Source organism: Pipistrellus hanaki (assembly GCF_964339955.1).
Source record: "Pipistrellus hanaki genome assembly, chromosome: 2".
Taxonomy (NCBI): Eukaryota; Metazoa; Chordata; class Mammalia; order Chiroptera; family Vespertilionidae; genus Pipistrellus; species Pipistrellus hanaki.
In genome coordinates, this window is record NC_140504.1 from 173,879,093 (window position 1) to 173,895,883 (window position 16,791).

At 53.0% G+C, this 16,791-nt stretch overlaps 1 protein-coding gene across 5 annotated transcripts in view; it reads left to right on the top strand.

Annotated features, from left to right (window-relative positions):
• The window catches only part of RNF220 (ring finger protein 220), a gene marked incomplete at its 5' end in the record, with an annotated part of 218,927 nt that overhangs the window by 192,397 nt on the left and 9,739 nt on the right, over positions 1-16,791 (top strand). The window contains 4 exons of one of the 5 annotated variants that reach the window (XM_084874578.1): positions 889-990; positions 6,647-6,689; positions 10,658-10,779; positions 11,128-11,260. In XM_084874578.1, coding sequence (XP_084730704.1) covers positions 889-990; positions 6,647-6,689; positions 10,658-10,779; positions 11,128-11,260 — 400 coding nt within the window. Of the gene's footprint in view, positions 1-888; positions 991-6,183; positions 6,508-6,646; positions 6,690-10,657; positions 10,780-11,127; positions 11,261-16,791 lie in introns of those variants that run through there. The other 4 variants (XM_084874579.1, XM_084874580.1, XM_084874581.1 and 1 more) reach the window with 4 other exon arrangements.

Consider the following 16,791-nt stretch of genomic DNA (forward strand, 5'->3'; position numbering starts at 1 on the left):
TTAATCTGAGCTGCGGGCGTATGTAGAAGAGGCCGCGTAGGACTGACATGGGGGGATTAGTTTTGCTGGGGGTTTTGCTAGGGTCATCGTCGCAGCGCGGGGATAAATGGGCCCAGCGTGCATCCCTAGCTGCACGCAAGAAACGCATACATGCTGTTTAATTTACTGTCTCCATCGCGGGGCTGCCAGCGGCCTGTACTGGGGGCCGGCAGGGCGGCCCAGAGGTGGCTTTACCCCCAACCCTTCAGGGGGGGTCCCGGAGTCTCTGCTCACTAAGAGAAAGCACAGCATGTTAAGCGGCTCTGTGAGTAGGCTGGGAGTCTTCCCCACCCGAGTAGGTATTAGCTGGGATCTAGGACAGTGTTTTTCAACCTTTTTTGGGCAAAGGCACACTTGTTTCATGAAAAAAATCACGAGGCACACCACCATTAGAAAATGTTAAAAAATTTAACTCTGTGCCTATATTGACTATATATAAAGTAATTCTCTTGAATAGGAATCAAATAAACACAAAGAAAGTATTTTATAATTACTTTATTATGAAATATTAAGTAAACAAAATAGTGAAAAATTATAAAATTCTTGTCTTGTCTGCACCTACGGCACACCAGGCACCATCTCGCGGCACACGAACAGCGGTTGAAAAACGCTGATCTAGGAGATGTTGGCCCTCTCAGGGGAGTCTCTACCCACCCTGAGAACCAAGCCATCCTTTCCCACAACCACAGTCCCAGGACCTGGCCACATGCCTTCAGGATCTCCGGTGGCCCCTCTCCCCGCCAGCCTCCTCCTCGCGGCCTCTCTCCCAGAGCACCACAGGAGTGGAAACGAGGGGCCTGACTATGGGTCTCCTTCCGCTGAGGCCGCATGTCCTTTCTCTCCTTCCAGTCCCTCCTGCTGTCTGCTTCCATCAAGAGAGAAGGCGAGTCTCCGACCGCATCCCCACACTCCTCCGCCACCGACGACCTGCACCACTCGGACAGATACCAGGTGAGGAGCGGGTGAGGAGTGAGGTCCCTGGGCGAGGCCTCAAGGGCATGCCTGGTACCAACGCCCCCCTCCTCCGGAGGCAGAGGAGAGGCCTGGACTCCTTTCGGTTCCCTCTGTGTCTAGTGTCCCTGACTGAACCCGAAAGGCACAGGGGTCGGGGAACGTGCCTTACACAGATGGACTCGCGGGAGACATTGCCAAGGTCACCAGGCTCTGGCGGGCGCTCAGCACCTCTGAAGCGTCCCGTCCAGCAGGACGTATCCTGTAGGGTTCAGTGTCATGAAGGACCCAGAGACAGCCCGAACTACCTGAAGACTTCACACTTCAAAACCATGATCCCCTGAGCAAGCAAATAGCCATTCGATCCTGCCAAACCTTGGTATCAGGCCCAGACTGGGGGTCGGGGTGCGGGGGAGGGGGCACTGGGGTTAGGGTTGCAGGGGAGGAGGGGCAGACATTGCCTGTGAGCGCCTTGGGCAAACAGGGAAGGAGACAATCACACCGTCCCAAACCATCAGAGCAGGCCTATGGTAACAGCCCCGCTCTGTTTTGGCCTTTGTTGTGATAAGAAGGAGAAAGACCTCCCCCAGAAGCTTCTCCTTCTGAGGAGAGACAGGGCGCTGCCTTTAGGAGCCCCCGTCAGATGGAGGGAAGCAGGGCCCTGCTCCAAGGAACACGTGTCTATATGGCAACAGGCCTTCCCCGGAGCCCCAGGGCGAAAAGGGAAAAACTGTCCTAACTCAGAAGCCCTGATCTGATGCAGAAAAACAAGGCAGCGGGGACCATCGCCTGGGGTAGGGAACCCCGTCACTGCCGGCACCCGTAAAACCGTTGCTGGAATTAGAGTTGTTCTCTCCGAAGACCCTTTTCTTCCAGCTGACACAGCCAGGTGCCCCGGGGCAGAGCTTAGAGAGTGGGGTGCCAGGGGTGTGTGCTGGACACCAGCTCCCACTGGCATCTCCTCCACTGGATGCCTTTGTATGGGACTCAAAACGCACAGCCCAGAGTGCAGCCCTGGGGAGGGACCCCTGCTCTCAGGAACCCTGGTTTGAGAAAGGCACTCAGCCCAGCCCCTGGGAGACAGGACCCTCACCCAGGCAACCCTGGTTTGAGATGGAGGAGTGACCCAACCCTAGAGCAGTGTTTCCCAAAGTGAGGTACGCATACCCCCAGGGGTACGGGAAGAGTTTGGTGGGGGTACACGTTGCACCGGAGTTTGGTGGGGATATGCACTGCACCGTGCTTAGCTGCGCCTCATTCTAAGTACAGGGGTACTCAGCATTACAAAAATTATAGAAGGGGTACACATATGTCAAAAGTTTGAGAAACACCTAGAGAATTCTGGTCTGATGTGGAGACAAGACTCTGTCCCAGAAAGCCCCCCTCAAAGGCATGGACAGAGCCCTGCTTCCAGGGACCCATCCTCTCAGTCAGTCACAGCACTCAGCCTCGCCCGCCAGCTGACGGAGTCAGACAGGGTCGCCATCAGGCCAAGGCATAGCATGCTAAGGCTTCTGTGATTTAGATTCAGCCTGTATTCCCAGCTTCCATTCCTCATACCTCCCTCCATGAATCTTATGGGCTACGCTTGCCGAATTAATGTTAACTACGCCCTGGTCATGCCATTCCTTTCTTGCCTCTGTGTTATGCACATGCTGCTGCTTCTAACAGGACTATTTCACCACCCCATCCCATTTTTATAATATTTACCCTTCAACAACCCGCCTGAATCCCATCACCTCCAGGAAACCTTTCCGAGTTAGCTGCCTCTTCTCCTGACCCTGAGGTGTCCCTATTATTGTCCTTACCAACTTTTGCTGTGTTCCCCCTTTAGGTATATTTCGGTTATCCACTGATGTATAATAAACCACCCCAAAACTTAGTGGCTTACCACACTTTTATTATTTCTCATAATTATGTGGGTTAACTAGGCCTTTCCTTACTCCTGCAGCTCATTCAGCTGGAGTACTGGCTGGGCTGGAAAGTCCCAAATGGCCTAACCATTTATCTGGAAGGTCGGGGGACCTTGGTTCCCTTCCCCATGGCCTCTCCTCCTCCAATAGGTTAGACCAGCTTCCTGACTTGGCAGTGTCAGGATAGTGTCACACCAAGAGGGCAAAGGTCAAAGCTACAAGGTGTCTTTGAGACCCAGGCTCTGGAATTCACACATCCCTTGGCAAAGTGTCACAAAGCTAACCCACCATCACGGGATGAGAGGTAGCTCTCGACAGGAGCAGGTGCAAACAATAGTGGCCACGTTTAATCCATCACAAGGAGCCTGATTCTTCCACTAGACTTGGAGTCCTTCCAAGACAAGGACCTTGTCTTATCCTTCTTGACTCCCTTCCTTTACTCAAACGTTTATCTGCATTCACTCACGCTCAGCCCAGTGTCCTTGCCTTCAAGGGGTTACATTTGCAAGAAGATAATTAGAGCCCAGTGTTTTACGTGCTGTGACAGGGATATACGTTTCTAGAATTGCACAGGGGACAGAGGAGAAAATCAGTCAGAGCAAGCTTCACAGAGGAGGTAATGACTGAACAGGGTTTCAGAGGTAAAGTAGGAGTTCACTTTGGTGAACAAGGAATAAAGGGTGTTCTAGACCAAGGCAACACTGTATGCAAAAGGCAAGGCATACAGTATAGCCCAAACAATGTATCTGAGGGACCTGCTATCAGTTCAGTTTTGTTAGAACGTAAAACACAAGGAACACTGGTAGGAGGTGAAGTTGGAAAGTGCTGTAGGGACTAACTGGGTACCCTATCACCTGATCTTTACACAATTCCTGACATGTAGTAGTTGCTCAATTGTATTGGATTTTTCTTTTTTAAAACACTTTTTTTTTTTCCAGAGAGGAAGGGAGAGAGAGATAGAAACATGAATCATTGATCTGCTGCCTCCTTCATGCTCCCTGCTAGGGACCCAGCCCACAACCCAGGCATATATACCCTTGACGGGAATCGAACCTAGGACCTTTCAGTCTGCAGGCCGACTGCCGCTCTCTCCACTAAGCCAAACCAGCCAGGCAGATTTTTCTTTTTCATTTTTTTTAAACATCAAACTCAGCCTCAAAATCAGGGGTTTTGGTTTCTTGTTTGGAATCTGGTTTATTTAGCCCCTGCTGGGTTACCTAATCTCTTGACCATTACATCACCTTACCCTCATAAGCAACTGTACAAGCTAGGATTCATTGCCCTCCTATTTATTGCTAAGCAAACAGGTCTAGAAAAAAGGAAGTGACTTTTCTAAGAACACATATATTCTTAAGAGTAACAGAGTCAGAATTTGAGTTTGAGTTTGTCCATCCCTGAATCCCAGATTGTTTCTCAGCCCTGCACTGGGCTCAGGGGCTTCCCTCATATGTTTCCTCGTCCCCTTCCCACTATGATTTCCTGCTAAAACGCTGTTCTGGGTGACTAGATAGATCTCCCAAGAAGAAGGGACAGGTATGTAACCAATCAAAATGTTTAAGATCAGAGGGAAGCCAGTGGATTATGAAAACTCAGAGGAAGTGCCCTAGCCAGTTTGGCTCAGTGGATAGAGTGTCGGCCTGCAGACTGGAAGGGTCCCGGGTTTGATTCCTGTCAAGGGCACATGCCTGGGTTGCAGACCCGATCTCCAGTAGGGGGCATGCAGGAGGCAGCTGATCAATGATTTTCTCTCATCATTGATGTTTCTATCTTTCCCTCTCCCTTCCTCTCTGAAGTCAATAAAAATATTTTTTAAAAAGATCTCAAATAAACAAACTAGCCTGATACCTCAAAGAAGTATAAAAGGAACAACTCTAAATAAACATGATTAAGCTAGTTTGTGTAAATGCAGCCTAAGGCAAAATGTGAAATTAATAATCAATAATAGAAATGGCCAAAGTATACACAATAAAAAATTAAAAGAAAACTCAGAGGAGACAACTAACCCAACCTTGAGAGAAAGAGAAGCCTTCCAGGCTGGGGTGGGGGTGGGGACCAACCAATGACCTTGTATGCATACGTGCATAACCTATGGACACAGAGGATAGGGTGGTGAAGGCCTGGGCAGGGGGTGGGGCGAGCCAGAAGGATCAATGAGAAAAAAAGGGACATATGTAATACTTTCAACAATAAAGATTTTAAATTTTAAGAAAGAGAAAGCGAAGCCTTCCAGAGTCCTGCAGGATGAGCCACAGTTAACCACGCAGTGGGTGTGGAGGCATGGAGGACAGCCTAGCAGAGCATGGCGTGCTCAAAGAGCTACAAGCAGCTCTGCGCCACCGAAGTCAGTGGACACAGGGAGAGAGCAGGAGCGCTGGAATAAGAGCCTGGAGAAGCAGATGAGGTCAGAAAAGGCCCGCGTGCCACCCCGCAGAGCGTACAGGTGGAGAGATTCAAAGGAGCGGGTAGGCAGGGTCAATGTTGAATACAAAGATAACACTGTGTGTAGTTTGGAGGGAGAGAAACTGGAAAGCAGAAGGCCAGATGGAAGACAGCCGCAAATTCATAAAGTTCGTAAGATTACGAACTGGCGCAGTAACATCCAGATAAGTACAGCCATTGGAGAAGCCCTGGGGGATGGCATGCCTATGGCAGGCGCTGGGCTTGGGTCCCCCGTGTGGCTCACACACGGCCCTAACCCTGGGTCAGAACGCTGATAAAACGTGGCTGTCATGAAAGTAGGGATGGAAGTAGTCTTAACCAGAGGAAAGGGTATTTTTCGGAGAGGCCTGGAAGGTCTGAGGAGGAGATACACAGAGGTGGAGACAAGTCTTTTTGTTACTGTTGTAAGAACCTGAAAGGCAGACTCTCTGAGACCTAGCCGGCTGAGTGTTCAGAGGACCAAACACCACTCCAGGTCCCGGGGGTGAGCACACCTGGGTGAACCGTGTGCCCCTAACGAGGGGCACCGGGAAGAAGGCGCCTGTGCGGGGGTGTCCCACGTACGCTACATGGAAGTGGTGCCCGGCGGGCAGCCCAAGCGCAGGGTCTCCTCTAATAACGGGGCTGCAGAACGGGAGGGGCGGGGCGGGGGCGGGGCCGGGGGGGGGCGGCGGCAGGATCAGCAACGCACACCTGGCCGCCCCGGGGCAGCCTCGGCGGACGGGACCGCGCGCTGGGAGGGGCTGGGGCGGGACCGCTGCTCTGGGGCCCCCGGTAGGTCCGGCCGGAGGTGGGAGGAACCCTCGTGCAGGCCCAGCCGGTCGCTACCGGAGTGCAGCAGCTGCTTCCTGGTCCCGGTCCGGCCGCAGCCCCACCTTGAACTTTCACCCCCGGCGCGCGACGGCGGCGATCACATGACCAGGGCCAACATGGCCACCGCCGCCGCTGGGAGCTGAAGTGCCGCCGCCGCCGGGCAGCCGGGGGGAATCCGCTCGCATCGCCGCCCTCGCCGGCCGGGCGGCCGCGGGGCCCGGAGCGCCGGAAGCCGGGGCTGGGCCGGCACCGCGCGGCGGCCCCGGGGTCCCGTGAGAGCAGCCCCCGGCGGCTATGCCGAGGGCCCGGAGCGGCCGGCGGAGCAGGGGGGCCGGCGGGAGGGAGGAAGTAGGTTTGTTTACGGGCTGTTTGGGGCGGGACTGGCCTGGGCCGGGGTCGGTGTGAGGCAGAGGGGGAGGCCGGGACTGCAGGCCGCAGCTTACGCTCTTCTTTTTTTTTTTTTTGCATCTGCCCGGGCTCTTCCCCCCCAGACCTTCCTGCGAGTGCGAGCCAACCGGCAGACCCGACTGAATGGTGAGTCTCGGCCGGCCCCTCCCTCCGCCCCACCCCCGGCCTCCTCCCTCCCTCGCTGCCTGCAGCTCCTGGCTTTGCCTGGCTCTCTCCGACATTGGGGCCCGTTGGCTTCCTCGCAGTCGCGGTGCGTGAGTGTGCGCTAACCAAGGCGGCCGCCCTCAGTTTCCCCGTCTGTCTAACGGAGATTATGGTTCCCAACTTTTGCCCATGCCTCTCTAAAGGCCTTGAAGAGCCCTGGGGGGCAATGAGTGCTAGAGAATGAGGAACAAGCTACACAATCCCACTCGGGGGCCCGGCTTTGAATTTGCAAACTACTGGGACCTCACTGTACAAGCCCGCGGGGCGCTGAGAATGTTTTTCTTCCAGTTTTTAATCAGTGCCCAGTAGTGTGAATGCGGCCTCTCTGCTGAGACTTGACAATGCAGTGAGATCTGGAGTTCCCACGGCAACAGGAACTAACTCATCCCGGGGCTCTTTGAGTTATCAGTCGGCCCACATTTCACAAAGGTGATCAGCGTGGGCTCAACTGCTCTGTCTGAAAGCGCACCGTGTATGCACTGCCTGGCAGGCCCCCTTCTTTTCCTCCCCCCCCACTCCCCATTCAAACCTCTGGAGTATTCCTATTTGCTGAGCAGGATTGAATGAGCCTGGCTTTTTGTACTGGTCTAGGGTGTGGTATGTCTGGGGGTTGGCTGTAAGGGGCTTAGGGTCTCTGGGCCAGCTGGTAAATGATTCCCAACTCCTGCCACTTAGTTTCTGCTGCCAGGCTGAGCCTCATTCTGGGAAAGGGAAAGCGTTCATTATGGGCTGGCACCATGTTGAGCATCATCATAACACTAATAAGAGGACGGTGTTAACACACGTTTGTGGGGGTTTTTTGGGTGGTTTTTTTTTTGGGGGGGGGGGGTTAATATATTTTACAGAGAGGAAGGGAGAAGTATAGAGAACTAGAAACATCGATGAGAGAAACATTGACCAGCTGCCTCCTGCACACCCCCCACTGGGGATATGCCTGCAACCAAGGTACATGCCCTTGACCGGAATCGAACCTGGGACCTTTCAGTCCACAGGCCGCCGCTCTATCCACTGAGCCAAACCGGTTTTGGCTAACACACGTTTTGTAGATAAGGAAACTGAGGCTTGCAGAGGTGACACTGATTTGTTTAAAATCACGCAGCTGAGATGGAACTGAGCCATGATTTAAACTGACGTTTGTTTACCTCCAAAGCCTGGGCTTCTCCAACCATGCCATGCTATCTCCATGGCAAATCGGACTTGACCTACTCAGAGGCTGCCTCTGGGTAGGGAGTGAAACTTTCCCTACCCAGGAAAGTTTGGTTATTTTTGGTGAGAAGATACCCAAACCTACCTTGTTTATCAGAGAATTTCCAGGTGATGGTTAATCCGTCAGGGTGCTTTCCCGGAACTACAAGGGGTCATCTGTTCTGGGTGGCCTGGGTAAGGAGTATCCACTACCGTGCCCTCTTTGGAGATTTTGTGAGAATCATTTCTTTATTCAGTCATCACAGTATTGATTATAGTCCCCTTATAGGCCCTCCTTCGGGCCCTCCTATTAGGCATGATAGGTAAAGGACCTTTTTATTCTCATACTGCTTCATACAGACTTCTAGCACTCTCAGGGTCCTTTACTCCATGCCTTTCTGATATCCCTTCTCCAGCCCAGCTCTGTCTCTAGAGCAGAGATTTTTCAACCTTCTCATCCCATGGCACATTTAAACTAATTACTAAAATTCTGTGGCAAACAAAAAAAATATATTTTTTGTCAAGATGACAAAAAAATTGATATAATTTTGGTTCATTCACACCGGAAGGCTATTGTTGTGTTGCCTGTAGTCATATTTTTTTAAATATATTTTATTGATTTTTTACAGAGAGGAAGGGAGAGAGATAGAAAGATAGAAATGTCGATGAGAGAGAATCATCAACCAGATGCCTCCTGCACACCCCCTACCAGGGATGTGCCCGCAAACAATATATATGCCCTTGACCGGAATCGAACCTGGGATCCTTCAGTCCGCAGACCGACGCTTTACCACTGAGCCAAACCGGTTTCGGCTGTAGTCATATTTTTAAAAATAATTCTTTATTGTTGAAAGTATTGCATATGTCCCCCCCCCACCCCCCCCCAGGCCTTCACCTCACCACCTTATTGTCTGTGTCCATGAGTTATGCATATATGCATTCAAGGTCTTTGGTTGATTACCTCCTACCCATCTCCCGTCCTCCCACCCCCACCCTGGCCTTCTTTAGTCATATTTTTATTTAACAATCTAAGAGAAAAGAGTAAATAGTCAGGTGTTGCATGTTTTAAAAATTCAGTGGCACACTGGTTGAAAATTGCTGCTCTAGAGTGTCAAGGTGGCGTGAGCCTGAGATTTCAAGGGTTAGGGCAGTCAAGGCAAAGGAATTTAGATCTGTATCCACAAAACCAAGTAAGGCACCACATAATCACATCTGTAGCAAAAGCACAGGAAATTGGAGAGAAGGGCCAGGCCATAGACCAAGGTTTCTCAAACTCCATGCTCAGTCCTGCTGGGATAGTAACTTCCCTGTTGAGTTAGGTCTTTCTAGGACTCCTCTGTTTTGGAGTTGGAATGGCTCCCTGCCTCAGACCTCCAACAAGCGGGAGCTGGACCCCAAGTGCATATTCTCACTGTCCTGGCACACTCACGGGATCGATCTTTGTTGATGCCGATCAGTCAAGGGGACTCTTAAGACAGGAAAGCACTTTAGGCTTATAGTTTCCTCTCCTGCCTTTGCCCCTGTTTTGATACTTAAAAAGTACCTTGATCTCCGAGCCTTGAGTTTCTTGATCTGTTAAAATGGATAATGCATCCGACCTACAGGGTACTGAATTAAATGAGCTACCTCGTGTAAGGTATTTGGCTCTGCGCCTAACACAATTGAAGTTCTAATTATGTATTAATTCTCAACTGTGCCCCCCTCCCTAAACTGCATTCATGAGCTTCCCCCCAGTCAGTGTCCCTGAGAAAGTTCTTCCTGGCCCTGCAGAGGGGAACTTTTCCTTCCTTGGCTAACTCCCCTCCCCCTAATCCCAATCCGTCTGATCCCTGAGCGGCTCCCTCTGCTCCTGCTGTTGCATCCAGGGCGGGGCTGGAAGGAAGAGTCCCTTGTTTTGACCCCTTCCTGCTTCAGTGACAGGAGGGCTGCAGAGAGGGATTAGTGAGCTAATTAGAAATGATTGCATCTCTCAGCATTAATTAGCAGTGCTGTGGGCTTGCGGTGTGCACTTTGGAATTGAGCCCCCTGCGGGACAGCATGGCAGGCAGCCCTCTGCCTCGGGGGCCTGCCAGCCCCTCTGCACTGATTAGAAATGATGGAACAGGTTGGGGTAGGCACAGTAAGACCTACCCTCTCAAGGTACTGTGGCCTTTCTGACTCACACTCTCTGTATCTTTATGACTGGGCCTCGGTCTCCTCTTCTGTAAAATGGGACCAGTGGCCATGAGAGAAATCCTTCCTGGGATGATTCTAAGTAAGACACTTAGGGCTCGTGGCCCAGGAACAACGTGGATTTTATCTGATGAGTGACCAGCAGGCCACATCAGGGTTCTAACCAAGAGTTCTCTAGAGTTGTATAGCTTGACACCAGAGAGCCCGTGGTCTTTGGACTGTAGGGGAGATACCGAGCAACGTGGAGTGTCTTTGCTCATTGGACTTCTTGAATTCTGCCGGTTCCGAGGTCTGGGTGGGTTGAGCTGGAGTCAGCTGTGATGAGTAGCATTTCTCTTCCCTCGCTCCAGTCTCCTCCCCAGGTGCTCTTGGCAAGTGCCAGTCCCCAAAGGAGAAGGTGCTGCATAATGAGGGCAGATCAGGCACTGAACACGGGCGGTCAGGAGGTCAGGAGATACCAGCTGCACTGGGACCCGGGGAGCTACAGTGACCGTCTGCCTGTTCTGTGCTTTGTTTTCGGTTTCTCCATGCAGCTCGGATTGGGAAAATGAAACGGAGGAAGCAAGATGAAGGGCAGGTATGTCCCCTGTGCAGCCGCCCCCTGGCAGGATCGGAGCAGGAGATGAGTAGGCATGTGGAGCATTGCCTTTCTAAGGTAGAGGGGCCATCACCACCACCCCCCCTTCCCTCGTCCCCCTGAGACTAGCCGCTGACTGCCTCCAGATCTATGGGCTGTTGGGGTCTTCATGTGGTCTCAGCAGCTGCTTCTCTCTGTTTTGCTCTTTTCCTTTGCTTTCACTTTCCCACTCCTCCCCTGGGGCACCAGTGGCAAATGATTGGGAAGAGGCCCAGGTCTGTGACCTGTAGGTTGGTTTACTTCACAGGAGCCCTAGAGCTGGGGTTGGCGTACCACAGCTGGGGCCAGGGTTATGCCTTCCTTGCAGGCCCTGGGGGGAGACAGGGATGGCCTGGGACCCACATGATCCTGCTCTGCTCTTCACAGAGGGAAGGCTCCTGCATGGCTGAGGAGGACGCTGTGGACATCGAGCATGAGAACAGCAACCGCTTTGAGGAGTATGAGTGGTGCGGGCAGAAACGGATACGGGCCACCACTCTCCTGGAAGGTGGTTTCCGAGGTACAAGCAGGCGGCACACAGGCGGTGGCACTGGTGGCCAGGCCTGTGCTGGGTATCCATCTGTTGGGAGCCAAGAGGCCAGGGCTGGTGGCCGGTCATCCGCTCCGCCACAGGGGAACTGCAGCTGGCAGGGCTCCTTTGTGACTGTGCTGCTGCCTGTGATGTGCATATTAAAATGGAAGTATTTGGGTGGGGAAATGGAATTGTGAGGCTGCGAGCTAGGAGTGACAAGGGGGGCTCTCAGCCTCGGGTGATACATTGAAGGTGACAGCCAAGCCACGTTAGCACCTGCATAAAATATTAAAGGGACGGTTATGCATTTATCACTCTATCCCTCTTAAGGCTGATAAATGAGAATCCAGCAACCTGATGTACACCTCCAGCACTGGGGGCCCTGAGGGCTTCCAGGCAAACACATTGGATTTTCCTCCTCCTCCTTCTCCTCCTCTTTCTCCTCCTCCTCCTCCTCTTCAGCCCCATGTCAGAGAAATCAGTTACAGAGGAGAGAGTGAGTTATGGCAAAATTTGACCTCCTATGAGCTTCAGTGGTGAATCTAATTTTAGCTCTGTTCCCATCCCTTCTGCATGGACCCCTCTGCCCTGAAGCAAGAGGGGCCGAGGCCCAGCTGCTCCCTGCTTCCCTTGGGTTCTCCCCAGTTGCTGCAGAGAGGTCTGCAGGGCCCTGCCCGGCTTCAGTGCCTTCCCAGCTCCTCGGAGGGATGTGGTGTAGCCCCGTGGGAGTCCCCCACTCGCACCAGATCAGAGAGCACACTGGTGCCCAGGGTCAGGGTCCTTTTGTCAGCCTCCTGCCTTGGGCGGGGGAAGAGGGAGCTATCTGCCTCCTGGCCTCCAGCTCCTCTCTCTCTCTCTCTGCTCAAGCACAGCTGGCACTGCAGCTTGTGGTCATTAAGCGAGCGGTCTGCTTCCCATCTGCCTGCAGTTCTCTGGGCATCACCCTGAGAATGCTGTGTCTGGTCTCAGGGGGATCTCATAGCAGCTGGGAAGAGGGGCTCTGTCTCTGGGGCCCTGCTGTTGGGGCCGGTGCTGAGGCCTGGTCTTCCCGGTGCTGTCCAGTGCAGGCCGGCTACACGAAGGGGCTCCAAGCCCAGGTGGGTTATTATGCCTCTGGGCTCACATTATCCAAGTGTTTGGGGACAAGCCAAAGTATAAATCAGGAAGGTTCGTCAGACCAAACTGATGAGCTGAGCAATGTTTGTTTGTCGTTCACTCTGGTCCTGTCCTAGAGAAAGCGGCAAAGCCCGGCGTCCCGGGAATTGCACACGGCGGCAGCCCGCGCAGGGCTATTCCCCGATGCTGCTCGGGGTTCCCTGTGTTGGCCGCTGCAAATAGTCACGTCCTCCATTGCTGCGGCAACTTCTTAGTCAAGGCTTCTGGGCACAGAACGACCTGATGGCTTCTGGGCACCAGCCAGGGCTTGGGGGTAAAGCTGCAGAGGGCCTGATGATTTGACATGGTATTTCCCCTACACTGGGAGGCACTGACAGCAGGTATGAGGGACTCCTAGGCCCTGGGCGGGTGTCAGTTTTCCCTGAGTGTTTACACTGTGAGGTTGTTCCTTTCAAGAATTCCTGAAGGGAGTTCAAAGAGGGCTTTTCTTTGAGCGATTTGGAGAGGGAGAATGAGAGTGAGACTTGAAGAGGGAACAGGGGCCAGAGGTGCCTTTATCTGCAGAGAATTGCTCCAGCTTTCCTGATAGAAGCTGCTGCCGCCTCTTAAACAGCTTAGTGCAGTCAAAAGACAGGCAGACTTGAAAGGCTGTTTTACAGTGAGATCAGCGGGGGCTACAAGGCAGCGCTGGGCGCAGTGGAGCGGAGGCGGCGGAGGCTCCTCGGTGGGGCAGGGGGGTTGGGGGACTATCAAAGGCAGCCCTGGCTCATCCTCACTGCCTCTGCCCCGAAAACCTGTCTGCAGAAGCTGGCCATCTGTCAGTCTGCCCTCCCTGGCCAGGACCACTAGGCCCCAACTCTTGGGGGGCTGGGTGTGGCCCCGCCAGGCGGGCTGGTGTCAGTACATCGCATTGATCGCCCGCCGGGCGGGCCGGGCCGCAAGCCGGGCAGCGCGTGCTTAATGTGATTGAAAGGCAGTTAAAATGGCGGTGACCTTTTCAGGAGGAATTAGATTGCCTGCCAAGACCGGTTAGAGGGAGTGATAACGCCGGCTGAAGAAGCTGCCCGGCCGACTTCAGAGAGAAGGGAACAGAAGCAGGATGAGCAGGCAAGCAGGGAGGCCCATTTAAGCTGTGCTGTGTGTGCTGACAGAACAGAGATTGCTGTCCTTGTTAGATATGAAAGAATTGAAGAATTGCAGATAAGTTCCTGTATCTGATTGTCCCCTACCCCTCCTCCCAGACCAGGGCCCCTTCGTCATCCTTAGTAAAGCTTCCCATCAGGCCCACTGGGAGCTGGTCTGATGGAGCAATCAGCGATGGAGCCAGTGGGCAGGCAGGAGCTTTGGCGGACACACCTGCTGAGGGGAGCAGGTCTTGGAGATGGGCCTGTGGTTACTGAGGGTGCGGCCCAGATAGCTCAGACCCGGGAGTGCTGGGAGTTGGTATTTTAGGACAGAATGAAGAACCAGAAGGAGCAGGTGAGCACCGAGATGGGACCAGCTGGAAATAGAGTAGACCTTGAAGAGACTAAGGAAATGGGTAAAGATGTCAAGAGAGCAAGTTGGAAGAAATTTTCAGTGTCTAGGAAACACTCTGGCCTTCCCAGTGCTTGGAGGAGCCCCGGGCTGCTGATTGTCGTCTAAGACCCTTAAGTTTGCTGACCTGCTACTGCAGCTCCTTCCCACCCAGTTATAATTGCAGGCAGGCTCACACAGGGCCTGTGCTTCCCAGCGTTCCCCGAAAAGAGCTCAGCGGTGAGGAGGAAAAGATGCTCTGCTGGGCACCATGCCAGCCCTGGGCAGAGCAAGGGGCCTCTTGGCTAGAGCAGCAGGCCACAGGGAAAACCTAATCCTAACAGCCCTTGGAGCAGGCCTGCTCCTCCCTGCAGTCCATGAGATACATCGTGAGTGAGCCACACCTTCCCTCATTTCCTGTCTCTAGCTCCTGGTTCTGGAGAAGAGATTTTAAGGTGGTAAGATTTGATCCTTTCCTTGTATTGGTTGCCAGTGAAAGTTCCACAGTTTTGAGGAGCCTGGAGCTCATCATAATCAGAAATGGGGAAAGAGAAGGAGGGAAGGAGGGAGGGGAGAAAGAAATGGACAGGTTAGAGAGGACATGGGAATGGTTGGTCTCAGATAAGGTGACAATGATGTGGGGGGCACATGAGCATTAAGATAGAGGAATTTCCCAGCAGGCTGCATAGGAATGAAGGTGCTGCACTGTGTCTGAACCCTGGAGGGAAATGCATTGCTAGAATCTAGCATTGAGCTCCTTTGGATCAAACAGGTGGGAGGGCCTCTGCCCTGTCCAGATCCTGGCTGAGGAACTGCATCTTCCTTGAGTTCCTATCTTTAACTTGAGGCTGGTTCCAAGTATCCTGGGTGAGGTATCGTGGAGCAGATAGGCAGGGCAGCTTAGGTTCAGATTTTTTTTTTTAAGTGCATATGGCTTGATAAAACCAGAGCCAGGTTATAATTCAAAGCGGGGGGTGAGAGGTATTGTGAGTCCAAGGGCACAGAAAATAGGCCTTGCCCTAACTGCAGTCCCCTTGGCGCGTTGGTTTCTAAAAGATGGGAGGCCCAGGTGCTAAAGGTGTCCCCCAGCACAGCCCCTCGGCCCGGTCCAGGTAGTAACAGGTGTTGGACTCCAGCTGCTGAAGGCAGTCTTGGAATGGAGAGGGTTAGGCTGCTGCCTTCTCAGTCCTTTAATTATCACTGCTGCCTGGGGGGAGGGGTTGGAGAGGTGGCAAGGAGCAGGGCACCTCTGTCCCCTGTGACGACTAACGGGATTTAATCGCCGTTTGGAACACAATTGTTAAGCTGGGACAGAGGGAGTGCAGGCTGAAGGAGCATGTATCAATGGTTTTAAACGGCGTCTGTCTCTCTGCGTCTCCCCTGACGTGAGGCAGTGAAACGCGTTATCGAGGAGGCCCGGAAAGTGGCTAAGTGCGTTTGACACACGCCAACTCCCTGCCTCCACACTGGATAATTGCATTGTCAACTGTTCAGCGAGGTGGCAGGTGACACTGCAGGCCGATTGATTGTCCCGCATCGCAGCTCCCCAGACTGTCAGCTCCCCAATCGATGGCGTTTACACAAGACACCGTAACTGCATCTGTAACTAATTCCAGTGTAAAACTCTCCGGAAGCTGCTGCCCCTGCCCCCTCTCCCCCTTGGAGAGCACAGACCTCTGGAGGGACCCAAGACTTCCCTTTCTCCCTAAGTTCTGGTTTTGCTGGGAGCAGTAGGTGAGGAAATCAATGGGTCCATTTTTGTGGGTTTCAGGTTCCAGGACATTACAGCCCCCAGTAAACAGGCGTCTCCAGTTTCTCAATCGATTATTTGATCAATTGATTAAATTAACACTGATTTTTTTTTTTCTTTTTCCCCCCTTCTCAATGACCCAGGAAGAAATGAGTTTATGGGAGGGGGATCATTTTTATAAAATTTAGACTTGCCTATCATTTCTGCACTTAACCCTCTCCTTCACCATCTTAGGAGTTCACTCGGTGGGAAAGTATTTTTTGCTTTGCCTGCCCTCCCAGGACTGGGGCCCACTGTATTGAGCATCACTGACCACCAGGCTTAGTTTGCCTGGAGGTAGCAGCCCAGCCCTTTGTGCCACTTTAAGGTGGGGCCAGCCCTAGCCGGTTTGGTACACTGGATAGACTGTCGGCCTGCAGACTAAAGGGTCCCAGGTTCGATTCCAGCCAAGGGCACATGCCTGGGTTGTGGCTCAATTCTCCCCCCTCCCACCCCCAATAGGGAACATGCAGGAGGTAGACAATCAATGATTCTCATCATTGATGTTTCTATCTCTCTCCCTTCCTCTCTGAAATCAGTAAAAAAATATATTTTTTTAAAAGGTGGGCCAAACCATATCAAGAGGCCTCCTTAGTGACTACAGGGTACCCTGGGTCATCTTGGAGGTCCTGGGGGCCGAGCCCCTCCCTGGGCAGAGCAGCAGCAGGAGTGGCAGCTTGCCTATTATCCCCCAAAGCTACATGGAACAGGAGCCAGAGGCTTGGAAAGGAGCTCCGTGCCATCTTGCATCTGAGTACTGGCTTGGGATGCTCCGGCAGCTGAGGACATAAAACGACTGGAGCCTTCCTCTCCAAGCGGGGAGGGGGCGGTAGGCTGGAGGGGGCACTGTCTGCGTAAAAACGGCTTATGGCCGTTTCTTTTTATTATGATTCTGCCAGAAGTCAGCAAGTGACATTTCATTAAGAAAATAAAGTTTAATGTGCTGGGAAGGAGGTTGGAGCGGGCGGGGCAGCACGGCGGCCGCCTGTTCTGAACACCTGCGGGGGAGGGAGAGGTTCCCAGCATCTGTTTCCAGTAGGGGGTGGTGTCAGGGTCAGAGTAAACTGCTCAGACCAGAGTCCGAGCCCTTTTCCACGCT